The sequence below is a fragment of the Pituophis catenifer genome, unplaced genomic scaffold, assembly GCF_029215685.1.
Source record: "Pituophis catenifer annectens isolate HBS135680 unplaced genomic scaffold, rPitCat1.0.hap2 SCAF_6, whole genome shotgun sequence".
NCBI lineage: Eukaryota > Metazoa > Chordata > Lepidosauria > Squamata > Colubridae > Pituophis > Pituophis catenifer.
The window spans coordinates 87,712,440-87,738,219 of record NW_027256886.1 but is presented as its reverse complement, the minus strand read 5'-3'; the positions used below and the strand labels follow the sequence as shown (position 1 = coordinate 87,738,219).

The 25,780-nt window shown below is 42.1% G+C and overlaps 1 protein-coding gene across 1 annotated transcript in view; it reads right to left on the bottom strand.

Moving 5' to 3' along the window:
• KCNMA1 (potassium calcium-activated channel subfamily M alpha 1) overlaps nucleotides 1–25,780 on the bottom strand; it is a 643,121-nt gene that overhangs the window by 223,598 nt on the left and 393,743 nt on the right. Inside the window, 1 exon segment of the mRNA XM_070946116.1 lies at nucleotides 22,804–22,895. Within this exon segment, the coding sequence (XP_070802217.1) occupies nucleotides 22,804–22,895 (92 nt within the window).

The window sequence follows — 25,780 nt, the reverse complement described above, 5'->3', positions numbered from 1 at the left end:
AAACTCACATGCTCCTGATTGTAAGGTGAGAGCTTCACCTCTAGGCCACCATGCCGCTTTCTAGCCAGCACAACCTTAATGTGTATATTATCATGGAGGCTCCAGGCTGATATATATTACTGTATGAAGTTAGGAAGGTAATGTCCAAATAGTAAAGTGTTTTCAAATGCAAGTAGAGTAATAAATTGCTCCTAAAGGAATCAGACACTGATTCTTTGGGGGGGGGAGGGGGCAGCAACAGTCGTAGGAGGAAGATCAAGCAGAGGAAGTACCATGGCAACACAAGAACACAAGACCCTGCCTGGGATGTACCATCTGCAGATAGCTGAAGGGGAAGACATTGAGAAATTCTGTAAATAGATGAAAAGGTGGATTCAAATATAGAAGTGAGGCATTGATCAAAGCAGCACAAGAACAGCCACCAAGTGCCACATCCATAGAAGGAAGGACCCTACCACACTAGACAGGGTCTCAGTACTCACGGGGTGCTAACCTGAAGACGCTAATCTTCAACTGCCTTGTTGGCGCAGTGGTTGGAATGCAATATTGCAGGCTAACTCTGCTCACTGCCAGAAGTTTGATCCTGACCGGCTCTAGGTTGACTCAGCCTTCCATCCTTCCGAGGTTGGTAAAATGAGGACCCAGATTGCTGGAGGCAATATGCTGATTCTGTAAACCAGGGGTGTCAATCTCAAGGCCCGCGGGCCGAATATGGCCCACTATGTAGCCGGATCTGGCCCACAGGGCCATCCTGGTCTACCCAGTGGTGGGATTCAGCCAGTTCTCACCACTTCGGGAGAACCAGTTGTTAACTTTCTGAGCAGTTTGGCAAACTGGTTGTTGGAAGAAATCATTAGGGCAGAGAACCGGTTGTTCAATTACTTGAATCCCACCACTGGGTCTACCCAATGTGAAGAGGAAAGATTGGGCCAGCGTGATTTCAGCCAGGTCTACCCTGATGCGGCCCTCAATGAAATTGAGTTTGATACCCCTGCTGTAAACCAATTAGAGAAAGCACTGTGAAGTGGTATATAAGTCTAAGTGCTATTGCTATTGCCTCAGCCTTCTATCCTTCCCAGGTTGGTAAAATGAGGACCCGGATTTTGGGGGTCAAGAGACTGACTCTGTAAACCACTTAGAAAGGGCTGTAAAGCAGTGTGAAGTGGCATATAAGTGCTATTGCTATTGCCTGCAGTTTCTGAAAAAAAAAACAACCTAGAATATGAACCTTCAAAGTAAATAAACTCCAGAAAAATAACAATGTCCTTAGTTCACTGTATTCACTGAAAATGTTCCATCTCTTTCTACAAACTGGCTTTCGCTCCAAGATTTCAGTCTATGAGCTGTTTGGCAATGAAGCCCACTCCACTGGCATTCCTCAACATTCCCATTCAGAGTAGGCAAATTTACTTAACTTCTGCCTAATTATTTTTCATAGCCTCTAGCACCGTGATGGCGAATCTAGGGCACGAGTGCCCAAAGTGGCACACGGAGCCATGTCCACTGGCACGTGTGGTGTCACCCGTTCCTCTTCCGGGTTTCTGGCATGCATGTGCCAGTGACGATCAGCTGTTCTTTGTGCATGCGGCAGTGCTGGAAACTGGAAGAGTTGATCTTCCGTTTTCCAGCATGCGTATGCATGGCACTAACCGGAAGACTTGCCGGCCAGTGCGCATGCTCACGCTGGAAAACAGAAGTACATTTTCCAGCATGCACATGCCCCCCGGGCAACTCCTCTTCCTGGTCGCGGCCCAGACAAGCACGTGCGAAGTGCTCCCTTTTGGGGACTCAGTTCGCCATCACCGCTCTACCACCTAGATCCTTCACTCTAAAGCAGTGTTTCTCAACCTTCACGACTTTAAGAGGTGTGGACTTCAACTCCCAGAATCTCCCAGCCAGCCAGCTGTGCTGTGCTGTCTGGGGAATTCTAGAAGTTGAAGTCCACACCTCTTGAAGTCATGAAGCTTTGGGAAACACTGCTCTACACTAATGCAACCCAATGTGCTGGTCAGGAATTAGTGGTTCAGAATACGTGCACAAAACAGGATGCAGATTTCTTCCCCCTCCCCCTTCAATAGAAATAACTGCCAACAACAATTACCGAATCAATTCCATTCTCCATATTTCATGCACAAGATTTCCTAAGGGAAACCCAGTAAAAGATCAGTCAGGTCATGCAAATTATACCCCCTTTTAAAAAAAAAAAAAAACCCTACCCTTTAAAATAGCAACTTTCATATCATGCTGAGGGGGGGATACCTTTTCCCTGTGCATACAAACAATTAAAAAAAAATGCAAAGCTCCCTCGGCTGTTTATTTTCAAAGAAAATCACATCCATTCTATTGGAGCAAGCATAAAGGATCTGTTAAAAATCACCCTTGCCATCCCATCACAGTAAATCACTGACAGTGAATTGCAAATTTTGTCCAACGTCTACTGACTACATTGTATTCATTCTGTCAAGCAAGTAAATGAAATGTGACTTATATTGATCTAAATGTCTCTGTATAACTATAATATTTGTATCAAATACATATGTTGTGGTTTTCTCCCTCTTTCCTCCTTTTCGGCTTTCTAATCGTGTGTCCATCTCTTGGTTGGCTGCCCTCCCTGTTCCGATTTCCTGGTATTCCTCTTCTCTGTCCATGATTCTTGCAACTAGCAAACTTAAAATAAAGTTAGGCAAATAGGAAAACTCCAAATCCATGTGAAAACTATCGTGAAAAATGACTTAATTCCTGATCTTTGGTTTCCTCATTAAAATATACTTGAACCACATTTATATGGAAATAGCTTTTTTTTCTGATTCATCCGTACTGGTTCAAAACTTTAAAAATAATATCAGTGCTCTACTTGCATTTTTTTAAAAAAAATCTCAGTATAGGAGATGACCAGGCTGAGAGTGAGGGAGGAGTCAAGCAGGTCATTAATCTCGAGTCCCTTCAGGCCCACAAGAGATTTAAGTCCAGTCCACCTTGAATTCCGTTGGCTCTTATCCTCTGCCAACTTGCTTTGACTGTTAATAGTTCAGATTCTTGTTTAAATGTAGCACAAAATAAACCTGATGTAGGAGATGACCAGGCTGAGCCCAAGGGAGGGGTCAAACGAGTCATCAGTCTCGAGGCCCTTTGCGCCCACAAGAGGTCTAAATCCAGTCGACTTTGAATTCCATTCGCTCTTAACCAGAGGTGGGATTCACATACTATAGCAACTGGTTCGCCCAGCATAGGAAATGTGAGCACACATGCACATGCCGTCTGCACATACGTGCAGAATCACTAAACATGGCAATTCACTCACGTGTGCCATCCACATAAGTGTGCAATGTCAATTCGCTCACGCGCGCCATCCATGCATGCGTGTGGCATCAAAAACACAGCGATATAGGACGGGATTGCGCCCGGGCGGGTGGGCGGGCCCATCCGCAGGTCGTCGCTACCGGTTCACCTGAACTGGTCCAAACTGGCTGAATACCACCTCTGCTCTTAACTATGCTAATTTGCTTTTAGTAGTTAGTTAGTAGTTCAGTTCTTGTACAAAGTATTAAGAGGCATTAAACTTGTATTCATTTGAACTGCTTTGGCTCCTATTTCTTACATCTGACACTCACCTAACTAACAAATAAATATTAAGTTTATGTAACCAAGATTTTTCTATGGACCGGTCACTGACCACAATAAAAATTCTACTCTGTTCTTTGAGGTTGTTTGATTGATGGGAATTTACAATCAGTTAAAAAAAAAAAAAACCCAGACCATCACAAAAAGGTTCCATCACCCACTTTAAAACAAAACTAGGTTTTAAGGGCTCATTTAAATAGGGTTGGGAACCATACAAATCTTTGGGAAAATGTTGTTCCAGAGGGAAGGCACCCATGATGGATGGGTCACAAGGCAGCTTGATTAAGAAAGAAATCACACAATATTTCATACAAGAGAAAACACAGCAGAAATCTGTTGGGAAGATGCTCATTTTGACACTGTCTGAATAGAGATGATAATCCCCAGAACTGGACAGGTTGAACTTCAGCCCTGCCCCTTAAAGTACATGAAATAAGTTAACAATTCTGTACAGCTATCACCAGAGGTGGGTTTCAGCAGGTTCTGATCAGTTCTGGAGAACCGGTAGTGGAAATTTTGAGTAGTTGGGAGAATCGGTAAATACCACCTGTGACTGGCCCCGCCCCCATCTATTCTCTGCCTCCCGAGTCCCAGCTGATCAGGAGGAAATGGAGATTTTACAGTAACCTTCCCCTGCCACGCCCACCAAGCCACGCCCACCAAGTCATGCCATGCCCACCAAGCCACACCGACAGAACAGGTAGTAAAATATTTTGAAACCACCACTGGCTTTCACACCTGACTGAACCTAAAAACTATCAAGAAGCTAAAATCTACAAGTACAAGAAAATAATAAGGCTTTGTGGGAGGAGCCAAATTACATACAGCAGATAGTTCTTGACGTATGACCACACTGGAAACCAGAATTTTCATTGCTAAGCAAAGCAGCTATTAAGTGAATCCCACCCAGTTTTATTTTATGACTGATTTGCCATCTGGGAAGGTAGCAAATGAATAGAAACAAGGACCCAGGATGCTGTAATCATCAAAAATATACACTAGAACTGGTTTTTTTTTTTTCCTGAATACAGAAAACCTTTTTTTTTATGCTATATGAATGCAAGGATGGGAGTAATAAGTAGGATAAAATGTCTCATTTTTTAAAAAAAGGTTAAAATTAATATCTTGGTTGCAAGTGAAAACTGTCGTTATTAATAAAATAACATTAGTATAGTAAAACCCATACTACTACTGAAAAAAAAAAACATTGCAAATTCTTTTTGCAAATTATTCTTATTAATGTTTATGTAGTTGGTCCTGTAACTATAAACCCTTCTGAAATTTCAGTTCTGTTACAATTTTGCAGGCATAAATTGACCTTCCTAAACAACTAACCCTTAATTTTCTTTTTGATTCGAAATATAATTAGGGAGTTGGAATATTAACCTTTTACAGTCGTTACTTTTATGTTTGCCAATATTTGAGATGAATTGTGTGGGACTTGTTAAGATGACAAGGATACACATGGTCTTCTTAATTATGCTTAGCCTTTGGTGTCTAGCAATAAATCAAATATTGCAGACCGTTCGTCACAAGTGAGATGGCCAAAATAATTTCTGAAACTCTAAAAGAATATAACCACACCTAATGTGTAACAATGCATTGCTGATATCTGTTGACTGTCAACATCTAAATATAAAGTGGAAACATGGAAAGACTTGAACAGAATGGAGCTGGAAATGACCTTGGAGGTCTTCTAGTCCAACCTCTTGCTCAGGCAGGAGACCCTTTACTGGCTAACCTTTTTGCCATCGCGTGAAAGGAAGGGGGGGCAGGGGAGGTTCGCGTGCATGCGTACCTACACCCATAATTCTATGCACCCCATCCCACGCATGCGACCCCCCTCTCCCTCCCGTTCCTAGCATGTGATGGCCCAGTAGGCCTGTTTTTCTTTCTCATCTGGCTCCAGATCCCCTCTATGCATCTGGGGAGGGTGAAAACAGACTTCCCTACCCCCTCGGAGGCCCCCCGGAGGCCCAAAACAGCCTGTTGGACAGGAAGTGACTTTTTTGCTGTCCCCAGCCTCCAGAGACTCCGATGCATGCACGCCGAAGCTGAGCTGGCGTGCCACGCGACATGGCTCTGCGTGCCGCCTGTGGCACGCGTGCCATAGGTTCGCCATCACGGCCCTATACCATTTCAGACAGGTGGCTGTCCATTCTCTTCTTAAAAATCTCCAATTGATGGAGCACCCACAACTTCTGGAGTTAAGTTGTTCAATCGGTTAGTTATCCTCACTATTAGGAAGCTCCTCCTTAGTTCCAGGTTGCTTCTCTCCTTGAATAGTTTCTTGTCTTGCCCTCTGGTGCTTTGGAGAATAATTTGACCCCCATTTCTTTGTGGCAGCCTCAGGGGTGGGTTCTAAATTTTTTTACTACTGGTTCTGTGGGCGTGGCTTATTTTGTGGGCGTGGCCTTTTTTTTTTTTTATTTGATTTATATGCCGCCCTTCTCCGGAGACTCAGGGCAGCTTACAATGCGTTAAGCAATAGCCTTCATACTTTTTGTATATTTATACAAAGTCAGCGTATTGCCCCCACAAACTGGGTCCTCAATTTACCTACCTTAGAAAGGATGGAAAGCTGAATCAACCTTGAGCCTGGTGAGATTCGAACTTACAGTAATTGCAGACATCTGGTATTAATCACAATGCTTTCAATCTGCTGAGCCACCAGGCTTGATGGTTATGTGACAATTCTTTAGGATTTAGCAGAGGTACTGGTCTACCAGGCTTTTAACTGTTTTCCGGTCTACCCATTTATTTTTGCAGGCACCTGTCTACTCATGTATTTTTGCAGGCACTGGTCTACCTATTTATTTTTGCAGGCACCGGTCTACTCATGTATTTTTGCAGGCACTGGTCTACCCATTTATTTTTGCAGGCACTGGTCTACTCGTTTGTTTTTGGAGGCACCGGTCTACCACCAAACTGCCTTTTACCACTGATCAGCTGTAGGGTGGCCCTTTAAAGCCTTGAGGCAAGAGTTTAAACAGTTTTTCCTTATAGCCCATCAGTTGGGACTCAGGAGGCAGCAACAGATCGGGGGTGGGGCCAAATAAAAGGTAAGAATAATGTGGGGGTGGGGTAGGGGGGTGGGGGGCAGAACCGGTTCGGTGATGTAATATCATCACCGCTACTGGCTTGGCGGAACCGAGTGGAACTGGGAGGAACCCACCACTGAGCAGCCCCTCAAATACCGGAAGACTGCTATCATGTCACTCCCAGTCGTTCTTTTCTCTAGACTAGACAAACCCAATTCCTGCAACCAATCTTCATATGTTTTAATCTTCAGACCTTTAATCATCTTTTTTTTTTTTGGCTTAGAATATAATTTTCTAAGCCAATTGTCCAATTTGCTCTCCTTTTTAATATTCATGTCACATTGCACTGTTAAGACAATTACATATCCACAAGTTTATGGTAGTGTGATATAATTTTTTAAAGCCCGTGAACAGCCTATTTCTCCCACTGTGACTTTCTACCATAATCAGAAACAGTTGTAAGTAAAATCTATTTTGGGAAAAGCCAAAGGGAATGAATGGATGGCAGTCTATTCAAGTCACCTCTCTCTTGCAGGAGGCAAAGAATATCGTTGCTCATCTTAAACTTCAACTTGGTGTAGGCAAAGTCATTGCACATATTGATTTGAACATCCCAGCCTGCTGTTTCTACTGGACTTGGAAATGCTGGGAAGTTTGAATCACTTGAAGTTTTTGGACAATTTTCTACAAAGGGATGCCTCTTAAAACTCCATCCATTTGTGGATAAAGGAGTCAAGATTTGCCTTCTTGAGCGAGGTAGCACAATGGTTAAAATGTAGAACGGCAGGCTAATTGTACCGACTGTCAGCAGTTCAATCCTGTCTGGCTCAAGGCTGACCCATCCTTCTGAGGTGGGTAAAATGAGGACCCAGATTGTTGGGGGCAATAGGCTGACTCTGTAAACTGCTTAGCAAGGGCTGTAAAACATTGTTGAAGCGGTATATAAGTGCTATTGATATTGATACTGACTCAGTCTTCCATCTTTCCGAGGTCGGTAAAAGGAGGACCCAGATTGTTGGGGGGAATAGGCTGATTCTATAAACCGCTTAGAGAGGACTCTGAAGCAGTATATAAGTCTAAGGGCTATTGCTATTGCTATTGCTATTGCTATTGACTCAAGAAATTGGCTATTTCTTCTTAAAAACCTCCATTGTTGGAACAACCACAATTTCTGGAGGCAAGTTCTTCCACATTCGGTGGCAATGAGAGTCCCTCACTTCATTGTCCTTATCAATTTTAATCTGTATTTTAATGGTTAAGCAGATGGCTGCTATGCTTAAGGAATGACGAGCACTCTGGGTTGATCATTCCTAGTTCACTACCCCATCTTGCCTTCTTCATTCCTCTCATCTTTGAAATAGCAAGAGAAACTTTGCTAGGGAGGAATGAAAAAGCCAAAAAAATTAAAAAAAAAAACAAACCACTTTACTTTTAAGTAAAGATTCAGATTCAAATTACAAGGTTTAATCTATCCAAGGGTTCTGTCAGCTTCAATTAGCTGCTTGTCTTTGTGTTTACTTTATCTGTCTTTCCCTTTTTTTAATTATTAAAAAAAAAGAGAGAGAAACATAGCTATCGAGTCTCGTATTTTCTTCTGGAACGAATCTCTCACAGATTGTTCTTATGATAAGTTGATGGTTTGAACTGATGGTTTATAAATTCAAGAACTATGAAGAAATTTCCCAAAAGCAGTGAAGATCAGCGCACAGAACTCAACCTTGCTTAAAATAAAATCTCCTTACAAAATTCACAGCAGGTAACACACAACTGAAAGGGGAAGGGATGGAAAACAAAGAATGGATTAAGCTAATAGGGCTCCTATTGGATCAAGCATCAATGTAAACTGACTGCTGAATGAAGGCCTGTCTCCAGAAGCGGGCTGCTGCTGGTTCGGACCGGTTCGCCCGTACCGGTAGTTCCGATCACTGGCTGGGCCCGCCCACCTGCCCCGGTGCTATCCTGTCCTATATATCTCACTTTCTGCCTCGCTCGCCCCCCCCCCCACGCAACCCAGCTGATTTCCACACCTCGCCCATTTTACTCACTGCAGCTTCCCGAGAAGGTGTGCTGGAAGCTGCATGCATGAAATCGCCATGTGTTTGAAGCCGTGTGCAAGCGCGGAGCATGCATGTGTTCACATTTTTGGTTCTGGACTAGGGGAACTGGTTGTTAAATTATGTGAAGCTCACTTCTGCCTGTCTCCATGTCAAAATCCAAAAAGAAAATGCTCTGTTGAAGAGAAAGTGGTAGCTGTGGCTAGGGGGACTTTTAAACAGGTTTGGCCTGGCCATCAATTGTAACCATCTCTGGCCTGGGAAGTCTTGTTATGGGGCTTATTCTTGGATTACTATAGGAGTTCTCACAATCTTTCCAGCTTTGCAGACCAACCAGGTGGGGAGGGGGGTTTCCCTGTGCAAGCAGTCGGCACACGCTCCTAATCGCTTGTGCAAATGGTGCCTGTGCACCTGCGCTTGCCCGCTGCTCGCAGAAGTGGGGATGTGTGCATGCGCTTGCCTGCCACATCCGGGGCCTGGTTCTGAATGGCTCAAAGCGGATGCAGGCCAGGAGTTGGGGACCCGTGGTGTAAGACCCTCAAAATAGGGCTGCACCAGGACCCCTGGTGGTGCAATGGTTAAACTGCAGCATTGCAGTCAAACTCTGCCCACAGCCTGGAGTTTGATTCTGACCTGCTCAAGGTGGACTCGGCCTTCCATCCTTCCGAGGTCGTTAAAATGAGGACCCAGATTGTTGGGGGCAAGAGGCTGACTCTGAAAACCAGTTAGAGAGGGCTGGAAAGCACTGTAAAGCAGTATATAAGTCTAAGTGCTATTGCTAATGCCATTGAAGTAAAAACAAATAAATATCCATTCCTGCTTATTATATTAGGTGTAGCAGTGGTGCAGTAGTTAGAATGCACACTAATTCTGCTGACTGCCGACTGCCAGCAATTTGGCAGTTCAAATCTCACCAGGCTCAAGGTTGACACAGCCTTCCATCCTTCCAAGGTGGGTAAAATGAGGACCCAGATTGTTGGGGGCTGACTCTGTAAAACCGCTTAGAGAGGGCTGTAAAGCAATGTAAAGTGGTATATAAGTCTAAGTGCTATTGCTATTGCCTCAGCCTTTCACCCTTCCGAGGTTGGTAAAATCAGGACACAGATTATTGGGGGCAACATGCTGACTCAGTAAATCACTTAGAGAGGGCTATAAAAGTACTGTGAAGCAGCATTGCTATTGCCTGCAGTTTCTGAAAAAAAAAAACCTAGAATATAAACCTTCAAAGTAAATAAACTCCAGAAAAATAACAATGTCCTTAGTTCACTGTATTCACTGAAAATGTTCCATCTCTTTCTACAAACTGGCTATCGCTTCAAGATTTCAGTCTATGAGCTATTTGGCAATGAAGCCCACTCCACTGGCAGTCCTCAACATTCCCATTCAGAGTAGGTAAATTTACTTAGCTTTTGCCCAATTATTTTTCAAAGCCTCTAGCACCTAGATCCTTCACTCTAAAGCAGTGTTTCTCAACCTTCACAACTTTAAAGAGGTGTGGACTTCAACTCCCAGAATCTCCCAGCCAGCCAGCTGTGCTGTGCTGTGCTGGCTGGGGAATTCTAGGAGTTGAAGTCCACACCTCTTAAAGTCATGACGTTTTGAGAAACACTGTTCTAATGTAAGTGGTCAGGAATTAATGGTTCAGAATACATGTACGTGCACAAAACAGGAAATAACTACCAACAATTACAAAATCTGACACTGCTGACTCTGTAAACCGCTTAGAGTAGGCTGTGAAGCACTGTGAAGTGGTATATAAGTCTAAGTGCTATTGCTATTTTGCAGAATATTTGTAGCTGCACCTAGAAGGCAATGGTCTGCTAGCTACATTGACCTCCAGGGGGATTTCTTGGTGTGATTCCAGATGCTGGTTGTCACCGATAAAGTCCTGCAGGCTATGGGATTCCTTTTGCTTCAACGTTTCTTCTCAACCATCCATATCTAGCAGAGATGGGATGCTCGGGTTCTCCTCTGCCAAACAACTTGTTGGACCCAGGAGTTGTGGCTTCTCTGAGGCAGCACTTGCCCAGTGGGACAATATCTTCCCAGCGATTCAGATGGTCCCAACCTTTTGGTCTTCTGCAAAGGTTCTGAAGACCTTGGCATGTGGCCAAGAAGCTAAGCTAACCCTGTTTGTTGATGTGTTTTTTATGATTGAAAGGTGTCAGTGACCTGGGACGACATGGTTATCATTTCAACCAGAGGTGGGTTTCATGTAAGTTTACCACCAGTTCACCATGCACCAAAAATGTGAGTGTGTGCGCACACACAAGCACGGCCTTCTGTGCATGCTTTTTGCTCATGTGCATGGCTTGCACACATGCACATGGCTTAGAAAACATGGTTAAATAGGATGGCATAGCACCAGGGCAGCGGGCCCCCTGCAGATCAACACTACCGGTTTGCCCGTCTGAATACCACCACTGGTTTCAACCTTTATATGCCACCTAGCAATGAATGGGAGACCATATAATTTCTCTAACTAACTAAAATATATAAATTCTAGATGAAAACAATACTGAGCTGTACAGCGATAGCCTGATGGAATTTGCTTCGTTTTAAGCTCCATACTGAACATGGTAGAACACATATATTATTTTAATAGTATGTTTAAACAAAGGAACATAATGAATACTTCTTTCTGAGAGAACAAAATTCCCCATTAGGCTCTGAATAACATCTTTCAACAAAGTTTAGTGGCTCCAGTTTTTCAAATGCATTACATTTTTATCTGGAAACTTTTTGACGTTAAGAATTGCAGAACTGTATTCTTTCATTAAGTTTGCTGCCAAAGTCTACGCCGAGTCGTTCAGCGAAAAGCTGTACCCTGCTAATTATTACCACATGCTTTCCATCCAGAGCAATGGAAGACTTATTGGTTCTGACAGCCCATTCTCTCAATGCTGAATTCCAAAGGAAAGCTCCACTTTCCAGCCAAACATAACATTTCATCAATCTTGTTCTCCTGACTGCAAAACCAATATCAAACATTGGGCTGCTAATGGCTTTTCGCTGTGCCGTTCCCAAACTCCGAGGCTCTGGTGAGAGACGTGTGTGAGCAGAGGGCTTCTCTGAGGCATTTAGAAATTAGCTTTCTGAACCGGGAAACAACACACAAAGTCAAACAGTATGTGCCCTGATGACAACATTCAACTCTGGTCCACAAACTGCACAGGCGAAACCAAACAGATGAAGGGAGACCAAGAAAGAGTGCATTTTGCAAAGTAAACAAAACAAAACAAGCCCCAAAGATAAAATAAATTTTGCAAGGCCCAAAGCCAGCAAGGAAGTTTATAAATTAGCCGTCAAATGAAGCAGGATGTGGGAATCTGAAGTTTTAGGTCTACCAGACCGATACTGGGCATCGGTGAGACAACATCCTCTCCCAACCTAGCTTCTTGAAAATGCCATTTATTTGTCTATGTTGAGTGTGAATCTCTTCCACTCTCTGGTCTCACAGTTACCCTGTAGTAAGATAGGCAGCCAAGAAATCTGATAGGTAGGTAGGTAGATAGATGTTCATTCATTGTGTTTGAAGAGAACCTTGACATCTAACAGGTTGTGGACTGTCTACGATGTGTCCGCAGGTGGCTGGTAAGGCCCATATGAGCACGAAACGTTCTACCACATGTCGGGCAGACATGTGTGGGCACCATTGTTGCAGCATTTGCAGCTCTGGCTTTGCAGAGTGCTTGCTTCTTTTGTGCTGTGGTTGTCCATCTGTCTTCAGATGTGTGGCAGCCTTGGTGGATCATCATGCACAATGTCGATCAATTTTGTGCCAGGGTTTCCCAGGAGGTGGTGTCGATATCCATGGACTTGAAGGAGGCTTTCAACATGTCTTTCTATCACTTCCTTTGTCCCCCATGTGATCACTTTCCTTGAGACAGCTCACCACAGAGGAGCTGTTTAGGGATGCGATGGTCTGGCATCCTTGCAACTTGGCCTGCCCAGCGTGTCTGGGCTTTCATCAGCAGGGTGTGAATTGCTGGCAGGCCTGCTCTGGAGAGGACTTCAGTGTCTGGCACCTTGTCCTGCCACCGGATCTTCAAAATTCTACAGAGACAGGTCATGTGGAAGTTGTTCAATTGCCTAGACTGCCTCCTATATACAGTCCAAGTCTCACTGGCCTACATCAGGGTAGTTAGCACTACTGCTCGGTAGACTTTCAGCTTTGTACCAAGGCTTATTCCACAGCGGTCCCACACATTGGTCAGTAGTCTGCCAAATGCAGAGCTTGCCTTAGTGATTCTGCAGTTGACCTTGATGTCAATTGTCACTGTGCGGGAGAGGGTGTTGCCAAGGTATGTAAATTGGTCCACTGCTTGCAGTTTTTGTCCCTTCACTGTGATGGTGGGCTCTTGGTGTTAGGCTTTTGGAGCTGGCTGATACATCACTTCGGTCTTCTTTATGTTGATGAAGAGGCCGAAGTTGTCGCATGCTGCTGCAAATTTGTCCACACTGGCTGGCATTTCCTGCTCTGATCCAGCATTCAGGGCAGAGTCGTCAGCAAAGAGGAGGTCACGTAACACAGTCTCCTTTATCTTGGTGATGCCTGGAGTCTTTGCAGGTTGACCAGTTTCCCATCGATCCTGTATCTCCTGCTAACTCCCAAGGAACTGTTCTGGAAGGCGTCTGACAGCATGGCTGAAAAAATTATGCTGAACAAGGTCGGTGCCAACACGGATCCTTGCTTGATGCCATTTGTAACAGGAAAGGCCTCTGAAGCTTCTCCGTCATCCAGAACACGAGCCGTCATACTGTCGTGGGACTGACATACCATCAGGATGTATCTATCAGGGCACCCAAACTTTGACATGATGCACCACAGACCATCATGACTGACAGTGTCAAAAGCCTTAGTGAGATCCATGGAGGTGGTGTACAATTCATGATTCTGCTCTTGACACTTCTCTTGGAGCTGTCGGGCTGCGAAGATCATGTCCATAGTGCCACGCTCTTTGTGGAAACAGCACTGTGTCTCGGGTAATAAACAAAGGTGGTCAGTCAGGCGGTTCAGCAACACTTGTGCAAGGATCTTGCCTGCGATGGAAAGCAGTGATATTCCTCTATGATTATCGCAGACTTGTTGATTCCCTTTCCTCTTGTAGAGATGTATGATGGACACATCTTTCAGTTCCTGAGGAATGGATCCTTGATTCCAGAAAGATTGGAACAGCTGAGTGAGTTTGTCGACAAGCACTGCACCACCATCCTTATAGACCTCCGCTGGGATCGCGTCAGATACTGGGGCCTTGCCACTGGACAGCTGGCTGACGGCCTGTAGGGTTTCAGTCTTTGATGGTGGGGCGTCCAGGCTGTGGTTGATATCCACCTGGGGCATTCTGTCGATCACCTCATTGTTGATGGAAGATAGGCATTTCAATACAAATGGGAAGTGCTCAGACCATCACTGTAGAATCAGAGTCTTCTCAGTGATGAGAGTTGCACCATCTGAGTCCAGTAGGGGGAAGCTCCCTGAGGGCTGAGGTCCGTACAAGGATCTGAGGGCTTCGTAGAACCGTTTAGCATCGTTTCTATCAACAAACTTCTGAATTTCATCTGTTTTGGTACTCAACCAGGAGTCCTGCATCTTACGAAACTTGCTCTGTATGGTCCTGCGAGTGTTGTTGAAGGCATTTTTCTTAGCTGTTGATGACGGGTCATTCTGATAAACACGGTGAAGGTGGTGCTTTTCACCAAGTAGGGCCTTGATCGCTGACATTTTTGTCAAACCAGTCGTGCTGTTTCCTGTGTGAGGTTCCAAGAACTTTTAGTGCAGAAGAGTGCACAATATCCCGAAAGCATTCCCAGTCCTTCTCAGCATTTCCCTCTAATTGCAGCTCTGAGAATTGGTTGTCAAGATCTTCTGCTAGTGAAGCTGCTGTATTGGGGTTCCTCAGTTTACTGATGTTGATCCGTTTCATCACAGCTTTGTTTCCCTGCAGATGTGTCTTTGACTTGATGTGAAAGCTTAATTTGGACATGATGATTCTATGGTCAGTCCAACAGTCAGCGTTCGGCATGGCCTTGGTCACCCTTACATTCTGTCTTTCTTTCCTCCACACAATCAGATAATCAATAAGACACCAGTGCTTGGAGCATGGGTGCATCCAGGATGTCTTTGTGCGAGTGGGCAGGCGAAAGATGCTATTGGAGCCATATTTATGGCTGTTTGCAGCACCCTGAAGTCACATGACCATGATTTACAATTTTTTTTGTCCAGGAAACTGATGTTTACTTGTGATTTCTGGGGGGAGGGGGGGAAACACCTCTATAGCAAAGGTTTGCTTAACAACTGCAGCATTCACTTTATGTAGAAGTCTTTAGCGACTACTACAAAAAAAGGTGTAAAATTCGGTCTGGTCATGTAGTGTCTCACTTTACGACTGTCATGGCTTATTACCATAATTGTGGGGATCAATTATAGTCGTAAGTGGAATAACATAAGCAACCAGTGAAATAGCTTGCCTTCAGAAATGATGAGTACTCCATCACTGGAGCTTTTTAAGAAGAGACTAGACAGCCACTTATCTGAAATAGTTTATGTCCTCCTGCTTCAGCAGGGGGCTGGACTAGAAGACCTCCAAGATCTATTCTATTCTATTCTATTCTATTCTATTCTATTCTATTCTATTCTATTCTATTCTATTCTATTCTATTCTATTCTATTCTATTCTATTCTATTCCATTCCATTCCATTCCGTTGAAGACTACCTATATGTCAAACATTTTAAATGCTATCTAGAAGATTTTCAACTCCACAAATTGAATTCACATTTAAAATAGCGAAGAGTGAGTACTCAAAAAGTATTTGGATTTGGATCAAAATGTCACACCACAATGTACATCGTCATGATGTAATAAAGATGTTGAGACTCTAAAAAGAGTGCAGAGAAGAGCAACCAAGATGATTAGGGGAATGGAGGCTAAACATATAACGATCGAAAGCTGGAATTGGGTATGTCTAGTTTAATGAAAAGAAGGACTAGGGGAAATATGATAGCAGTCTTCCAACATTTGAGGGGCTACCACAAAGAAGAGGGAGTCAAGCTATGCTCCAAAGCACCTGAGGGCAGGACAAGAAACAATGGGTAGCAACTAATCAAGGAGAGAATTTCCTGACAGTGAGAACAATTAACCAGAGGAACAGCTTGCCTCTAGAAGTTGTGGGTGCTTCATTACTGGAGGCTTTTAAGAAGAGATTGGACAACTATCTCTCTGAAATGATATAGGGTTTCCTTCCTGGGCAGGGGGTTGGACTAGTGGTGGGATTCAGCCGGTTCTCTCCGGATCAGGCGAACCGGTAGCGCCGACTGCAAGAGGCTCCGCCCACCCACCTGGATGTAATGAGCGAGCACTAAGCACGCACAGAAGGCCGTGTGCATGCACAGAGGAGGCACATGTGAGTGAAGCATGTGAGCGCACGCGCGTTCACATTTGGAAACCGGTAAGGAAGTTAAGTGAATCCCACCTCTGGGTTGGACTAGAAGACATCCAAGATGCCTTCCAATTCTGTTATTCAGTTCAATTTCGATTTATAGAATTCCTTTATAAGACAATTCCTTTCACAAAATTAGGCTAGGAACATTTTGGGCGCATCAGAGTAAACTCAACAGTCACAAAAGAAATGAATTTCAATGTTCCTCTTCAAATTAAAAGTTAAGTCTTTCTTAAAAGTGCACTTAAAAATCCTGGAAGACCACTGAAATTAAATACTAGTTTGGAGTTGTAGCTGAAATATGTTATCTATATTTTGGGTCTTGTCAATAGCAAAAGCAGACGGCTTACTTATTATCATAGGTTATATCAACCTAGCATTAAAAAATGACAAGGATTTCATGATTTCAAGAGACTCCCAAATTAAAAGAAAAATGAAGATTCTTGGATTAAGAGACCAAAAAAAATTACAAATGGAGGCAAATATACATGTCCCAGGATAATGTTGCAAGATCGAATCTGGATCAGTCACCAGAACGAGAGATTTACACTTCCAGTAGGAAGGTACCCCATAAATACAGAATAGCCCAAAAGTATATATTCCAATAGAGAGATGTTCCCTGAGGATAGGCTCCAAAACTTTGGAAGAGTAAACCTAAGCATAGTACATAAAATAATCTGCTACAATGTCCTACCAACCAATGAATACTTCAGCTTCAACCAAAACTATACAAGAGCACACAATAGCAGTGCTGTGGAGTCGGAGTCGGAGTCGGAGTCGAGGAGTCGGAGTCGGAGGAAATTTTGGGTACCTGGAGTCGGAGTCGGAGTCGGCAAACAATGCACCGACTCCGACTCCTACTAAATTTAGATTGGAATTTTAAAAAAAGCAAGTTTAAATGTCCCAATTCACAAAAAGTTATAATTAATGACTTCTCTACTGTAAGAATAAAGACCAATGCATGCAGTGCCTCACGTAACCGCAAAATGAACACGTTAAGTGACCGTGAAGAAGCATGCTTTTCATGTGCTTCACTATAAGGCACGCAACGCACAATTAGGAGTGGCAATACTTATACTTTCCATAGTGTTGTGTTCTGCTGTTACAGGGAACGCAGCGCCCATGGGTAACCTAGCCTCTCACTGATAAGGGATTAAGTAAATATGTTTTTTGCAGGACTAGAGACACTTGCATAAGTGAAGGGAATGGAGGGTCAATAGTTCAAGACTGAAGCTGTAAACCATTGGAAAAACTGCTGTCATTCAGCTAAGGCTATAAAAACTTGTAACTCTGATTGTTAGCTTAAACTTTAAACATGACTAAACACTGTTTAAATTTATGAACCGGCCAAATACTCTGTTCAAAGAAAATACATTGTATGTTTGTATGTGTGTTTCTAATTATTGTTATTTATTCATATTTGTTCTCTTTTATTCTTTAAAGTTTAACAATTCATTCTTTATCTTAATATCTTTATATTTGTTTGGGGTTGGCTTTCTTCCCTTTCATCTTTTTTATTGTACAGCAATCTTTCTCCTCAAACCTACCACCTCTCTCTTTTCTTTCCTTCTTACTTTCTCTTCCTCACCCTCTTCTTCTCCTCCCTACTTCCTCTTCCTTTCTCCTTCTCCTCCTCTCTTCCTCCCTCTCTTACCCTCACTCCTACTCTAATTTCCCTTCCCTTCCTTCATCCCTCTCTATTGCTGTATCCTTTTATGTATATGGACTACTCAGAGGGCTGAAAAAGTTATTTCTGACTGGTCCTCTCCCTTTTGACCAGTCCTCGAACTTACGACTGTCCTCACATTTTACGTTTTTGCCCTATCTTGTCACCATGGTGAAGAGAAGCAGTTGTGAAATGAGTGACATGGTTGTTAAAAATGCTGCACGGGCATAAATGTGAGGATGGTCATAAGTGTGAGGACCAGTCAAAAGTGCGAGGACCTGTCAGAAATGACTTTTTTCAGCCCTCTATACACATAGCCATGGCCACCCGGTCACATGACCAGCTAGCCACACCCACCCAGTCACATAACCTCCAAGCCATGCCCACAAAATAAGCCACGCCCACAGAACCGGTAGTAAAAAAATTTAGAACCCACCCCTGGTTGGGGGTCACCACAACATGAGGAACTGTATTAAAGGGTCGCGGCATTAGGAAGGTTGAGAACCACTGGCTTAGAAGAACTTGGTGGAACAGCTTCTTGGATTCAACTGTAAGTGTTTATATTGTATAGGACAAATCATGTCTAGGTTTAGTGCTGGGATATATAGCTTATTTGTTTGTATAAAGCCATGTACGTACAACTTACAAGACTGTGTATGTTGATATTAAAAATCTAATTATATGCCAGTTAGTATAACATATTTTATATTTTAGGGAAAGAGGCATCCTAAACAATGGCAAAAAGACTGCTAACAACAAACACAACAAAGTCTACTGTTTATGAGCACTTTGCATTATCAAGTGATGGAAAACATTACGTGTGCCAATGTATTAGAAAAGATGATGATGGTGAAAAACAATGTGATGCAAAAATTAGCAGTTTCAGTGGGCCTGATAAAAATGCACCTACAAGAGCATCAAATTTGAAAAGACACTTACAGCGTTTTCATCCCAAAGTGTTAGAAGCCGTGAATGAGAAAGATAGCAATGAAAACATTGCATCTACTTCTGTGACAAAAAACGTTCAGAAATCTACTGGAGAACAATCACAAATAAGAAAATTCTTTATATCTGACAAAGTTACCATAAGGATGACACCAGAAAAATTCAAACACCACATTATTGAAATGGTAGTAAAGAATAGTGTACCACTATCCTTCTTTTCACAGACAGCCTTTTTAGGCCTAAATGGAGAAATGGCAAAAAAACTTGGTGTTTCTCTGGAAAGAGAAAGTATAAGGAAACTTATAATTGAGGAGGCCAAATGTAAAAAGGAAGAACTACAGAAAGTTATGAAAGGACGTTTTGTCTTCCTTAAAATGGATGCATGCACACGTCACAGAGTCAATTATTTCGCTATTAATGTTAGATTTGTGGATGAAAATAACAAAACAATAACACGGACCCTCGGAGTAAAGGACACTCAGGCACATCACACCAGTGATTACCTTCAGAAGTTAGTGGAGGGTGTTCTAGAAGATTTTGAAATTAAAAAGGAACAGATTTTATGTGTTGTGACAGATAACGCTTCTAACATGTTGAGCACAATTGAGAAGATGAAGGCAGATGAAGAAGGTATCAAACAGATATTAGACTTAGAGGAAGACAGCTCTGCAAGTATTAGAGAAAGTTTAGAAACTGAAGAGAATGCTGACATTTTTTTAGACAACTTTGTTGAAGAAGCATTGAAGCTTGCTACTATTCATCATATGCGATGTGCTGTTCATACACTGCAACTTGCCATAAGAGATGGATTAAAAGATCGCCATGCAGCTACATTAATTGGCAAATTACGGCAAGTAACTGTTGCAGCCAGGGCCCCAAAAACAGATGCAATTTTGAAAAGACGTGCAGGAAAAGGAGCCATTTTGGATCAAACAACTCGCTGGGGAAGCACTTATTTAATGGTGAAGCGTTTGCTTGAACTTAAAGACTTCATAGAAGAAATGGACAATGAAAATCTTGCATTAACTGCAAGCCAGTGGACACAAACAAAAGAGCTGGAGAACCTTCTTTCTCACCCCTTCACTGTCACCAAGAGGTTGCAATGTGATGATCTAACCCCGGGTAAATTCCTCTTGGAATGGAAGAGCCTGTTATATCGCCTGAACAAAAATGGAGGGTTAATAGCTGAGGGCATTGCATCTTCAATGATGAAAAGAGAGAGTCTTTTGCTGGAAAATGAAATCTTGTTAGCGGCTATTTATGTCGACCCAATGAGCCGACTTTTATTGAACAGTAAACAGATTGCTACTGGGAAAAAGGCCCTCTATGATGTAGCAGTTCGCATGAAGGGATTACGACCTGAAATACCTCCACAGGAGGATGGAGTTCTTTTAAGCATTAGTGGTAACTCAGAATCATCTTCTTCAAACGAAGAATTAGACTTTGATTCCTTCTTAGACAAAATGGAAGTTGCTAAAGGAAAGCGACGTCGCATAAGCGTTACAGAACCAGTAAATGTCCAAATAAAAAAATTCCAACAGGAGTTTTATAAAGCACTAAAAGAAGTTGAAAAGTATGATCGCTCATCAAAACTTACTGTTGAAGAAGCCATCCTTGTTTATCCAGAGATCGTTAGTGATGTGGCCAGAATAGTTACTGCAATGCCACCCACCCAAGTCAGTGTCGAAAGATTATTTTCAGCCCTAAAAATAATAAAGTCTGACTTAAGAGCCTCTATGAAAGAGGATCTGGCAGAGGCAATTCTCTTCCTTAGAACTCTACATTGAATTGATTTGCATTTGCTAAGCCTATAACTACATTTCAAGATTAATATAAACCATTTCTAGGTTTTACAGATTTTGTTTTTGGTTCATATAGATAAGCTTTGTTTTTGTTCTAAAACAACCAAATAATGTGGTTTGTATTTTTGAACTGGTAAAGTTCCTGTTCCTGATGTTTATGCCTGCTGCTACTATCCAGCAACTTGATTAATTAAATTAATAAAAAAAAATTAATAAAACTTTGTTGTTTTCATTGTGTTTGTCTTTTGCTTAAACTGTTCAATACAGTAGACTGTTGGCTTCCCAGCCAGTAGTCCTGTGGTAATGACATGTATGTTGCCTTTCTTTCCTTCAAGGAATGTATAAAATACATTCGCATATTAATACAGAGGAGTCGGAGTCGGGGAGTCGGGGAGTCGGAGTCGGAGTCGGAGTCGGAAGTACAAAAAACTGAGGAGTCGGAGTCGGAGTCGGAACATTTATCTCCCGACTCCACAGCTCTGCACAATAGATACAAACTCATGGTAAACCGATCCAAACTAGATTGCAGAAAATACAACTTCAGTAACAGAGTTGTCAATGCCTAGAATGCACTACCTGACTCTGTGGTTTCTTCCCCAAATCCCCAAAACTTTAACCTTAGACTGTCTACTGTTGACCTCACCCCATTCCTAAGAGATCTGTAAGGGGCGTGCATAAGCGCACCAGTGTACCTACCATCCCTGTCCTAATGTTTTCTTTTATTTCTATCCTTTTCATGTATTTATAATTATGTTTACACTTGTATCTGTCATAAAATACATGCTTGATGAAATCAATCAATCAATCAATCAATCAATCAATCAATAAAGATCCCTGGTAGCGCAGCAGACTAAAGCACTGTTATTAACATCAACTGCCTGCAATTACTGCAAGTTCAAATCTCACCAGGCTCAAGGTTGACTCAGCCTTCCATCCTTTCTAAAGTAGGTAAAATAAGGACCCAGATTGTGAGGGCAATAAATGACTTTGTATAAAATATACAAAAGTATGAAGGCTATTGCTTAATGCATTATAAGCCGCCCTGAGTCTCCGGAGAAGGGCGGCATATAAATCAAATTTTTAAAAAATCAATCAATCAATCAATCAATCAATAAATAAATAAATCTCTGGTCCCAGTGACCAACCCAGATTGGATCTTGCAACAACAACAACAAAAATTGATTGCAAAGGAGAGGGCTAGAAGATATCATTTTCTATGGTTTACAAAAAGACAAGTAAGAATTCAATTTATTTATACCAACCATCAGAATGGGATATAGTGTAGAATTAGTTATACCAATCGTAAATGTTAAAGTTCTGTACAGATTACTTTCTCATCCAGTGTAATATGAATACAATATTGTGGAAATTTGGAGCAATTATGATCTAAAAATTGCTAGGGGAGGTTAAGAACTTCCTTATTACAAGATAACTACTGCCGATCATCCAAAGTGAGTTTAGCAAATTTATCCATTTGAGTTAGCAAACTTGACAGAATTATAGCTAGTATACCTCAGAGATCTTTAGAAACTCTTCATGCCATTACCTAAGGTCAGAAACATTAGCATGTTGCAACAAAAGCAATGAAGAGCTGCATCTAACTTTATTTTCAACATGGATTATGTTCACCAGCTGAATTGGTTAATGGAGAACATTTTGTTATATGTTAAATGTTACAAATGAAACATTAAACTTTTGAAATGTGCTTGAAGATGAGTAGCTCGGGATGGTAGTTAAGCTGTTGGTGTGAGCTCCGAGCTTGGCGATTTGGTTGCAAACATTTCATCACTGTTCGAGTAGACATCGTCAGTGCATTTTGAATTGTACTTGTCTGTCAAAACCCAGGTCTTTAAATACCTTGATATTTAATATAAAAATGTAATAATAATAATAATAATAAAGTAGTGTGAGGGGGGAAGGTGTCTATGTGTCAGATGTCACCCCCACATTGGGCTCAAGTTCCACCTGGTCTCACAGTTTGGCTCTCTCAGTTTTGTTTTTTCCAGTTCTTTCAACTTACTTTCTGCCTCGGGTTGAATTAAAAGTCCCGCCGTATTTCTTCCGATTAAGGATGAGAGCCGCAATTTCTGGCACGTAGCGCGCAAACATTGCCTACATGCATGAAAGAAAAGCAAAACAAAAAAAAGAAAAGAAAAGAAAAAAAGAAAAGAAAAATAGCATGCAGAGAGTATTGTGCCGCACCAAAGGCAGCAGAGTGCCTTGGAATACTTACTTTCTTCCACTAACCGCACTATAGGAACCACCATATTTCTTGCGGTTTCCTATTAACTCTATGATTTCAGGGACGTAACTGGCAAACATGGCCTAAGGAAGAAGACAGGAGACAGAGAAAAGACTAAAAAGAGAGGTCAAAGGAAGGGGAGGGGCCGATGAGTTTTATAAGAAGATACATCATCCTTACGATCTGAAAATGCAAGGCATGGGCCCTAATCGAGCGCCTTTCCTCCAAAAACAAAAACAAGGAAAAAAAAAAGATTGCAAAAAGTTTTCATCTCAAAACAAGAATGTCAAATGTCTGGAGTTTTTTTGTAAAGAGGGAAACACCGGCTCGGCTACAGAAAACAGTCAAAAGAGGGAGACAGGAATGAAAAAAAAAAATGATGCAAAAAAAGGGGGAAAAACAAAAACCAAGAACAAGAACAAAATTGAGTCAAAGTGACATTGAAGGGATAAAACAGTGCCGTGGCTAGTATTTTCGAAAAGCGGGGCGAGTGGAATTTTTCAAATGTTTACTGTCCAATACTCCCCGCAAAGCGGTATTTCTGATGCTTGCATTATTATGAGTATTTTAGACAAGACAGGTGAGAGGTTTTTTTCACCTCATGTCAATGGTTTATGAAACAAAAACAGAGTGGATTTTCTGCACAATGAGAATGAACATGATGTAAAGTTGTTTGTTTTTTAAGTTCATCTTTTTTAAAAGACGGGTAAGAAAATGTAAGGATGTAAAAGGAAAAAAAAGGCAACGAGGAGGGAAAAAAATGCATTCTGCCATGTTTTGTCCAACAAACAGTTTGCTTGTGGCTGGGATGCCTCGAAGAGCTGCTGCCACTACCGATCTACCTTTTTGGCAAGGGAAGGAAAAATGCACAAAAAGGTTTGAGATAAAATCACTAAAACGAGAGGTGTGCCTGTCTATATATGTACACCATCGTTACTTTTAGGTCTGTAATACAGGGGGGTTCCAACCCTGGTAACTTTACAACTTGTGGACTTCAACTCCCAGAATTCCTCGCCCATCCATGCTGGCAGAAGAATTCTGGGACTTGAAGTCCACAAGTCATAAAGTTGCCAAAATTGGACACCTCTGCTGTAAATATACAAGCTTACAGACATACAGTAGTGGCCAAAATTGTGGAAACCTTTTGGGAAAAGTGTATTTTCTAAAACTACCTAATAACACTACTTTTTTTTTGGAGTGGTACCATAGAATTATATATCAATGGAAAGATAATTGAGTCAAGAATGGAATGCAATAACTTTTAGGAAGGATTTGCTATTAGAATAGCAGTTACGGTATAAAGAAGAAAAGTGAAACACGTAGAAAAAACGAGATATACAAAAATTATCACGTCAGTTAATACTTAGTTGGGTAACCTTTAGCATGAATTACGGCCTTACAACATCTTCCCATAGAGTGGACCAAGTCTTTTAGTTCTGCAGCTGTTCTAATGTGAAACCAAGATTGAATGATGGTTTCTATTAACTGGGTTTTATTGCTGGGTCGCTTCTGAATAACAAGTTTCTTTAGTTGGCTCCATAGATTTTCCATTGGGTTAAGGTCTGGGCTATTCCCAGGCCATTCCAGCAGTAGAATAGGATTATCTTGAAACTCCAAAAAAAAAGTGGTGTTATTAGCCACCAAACCTCAAAAATACACTTTTCCCAAAAGGTTTCTACAATTTTGACCACTACTGTAGATGGGTTTGCACATACACATACAGGCACATCTCTACACACACACACACACCTGGGGTTGAAGAAGTCACTTACCTTATACTTCAACCTGAACGCTGGTTGGTTTTTCTTTTCTAGGGCAAAAATGCAATGGCTACCAGAAATTTATTGCATTGAGAAAAAACAATAATTGATAATTTGTTCAGGGACAATATCTATAAGGGGGTCCACTTTGTTCAGGATGTTCCTTCAGTATCCTGAGCACCACAGCTGGAGCATCTGCAAGGGCACCCAAAGAGTTAAGGTAGCAGTTGCCGCCATGCGATCCAAGCCCAGCTCCTTGGAGAAAGTGCATCTTACAGATTTTAATCCTCCAGAATAGCTGGGCTTCCTTTTCCTCTCCCAAAAATCTTTCTTTCTTTCTTTCTTTCTTTCTTTCTTTCTTTCTTTCTTTCTTTCTTTCTTTCTTTCTTTCTTTCTTTCTTTCTTTCTTTCTTTCTTTTCTCTCTCTCTCTCTCTCTCTCTCTCTCTCATAGGGGGAATTCTTTGCCGATCTGTCAGGAAATTTGTAATGACTGCTTATTTTAGCCTCATCCTTGGTTGCTATTTGGAAGGATGCGAACTCGCTTTTCCCGCTAGCCGGAAAAATAGAAACCCCCGGCAACAGCTCTTTTAAGGAGGATCCTAAACCACAATGTTTGTTGGAATGTTGGGAAGGAACACAAAAGGGAAGGTCTTGAAACCGCAACTAATTTCACCTGGGCTGTTATCAGTAGTCCAATGTTAACCAACTAGGCACGGAGGCTGTGCACACTTTCAAAACAATTTCACTGGCGTAAATCGGCCTTCAAGTCCAACCTCTCCCCGCTTTTCATTAAAAGCTTAGTTCCTTTCCATTTTATTTTCCCTTTGTGTTTCAGCCAAGCTTCGGAAAAGTTAAGACTGCTTTAAGGAATGTGCTCATTAACGTTAACACACCCAACCTTTGAAAGCAGTGGCACTTTTGCTCGGAAACCTGGAGCAGATGAGGTTGGTTTCGTTGTCACATTTTCTCCTGGGCTCCAATGTACGCACAGGTAGCCCTTGACTTATGACCACAATTGAGCCCCAAATTTCTGACACTAAGCAAGGCAGTTGTTAAGTGTGTTTTGCCCTGTGGGACAACGTCTCCTGCCACAGCTGTTGAGCCAATCACTGCAGTTGTTAAGATAGTAACACGGTTGTGTAGTGAACCTGGTTTCCCCGTTGACTTTGCCAGTCAGAAGTTTACAAAAGGGGATCACATGACCCCG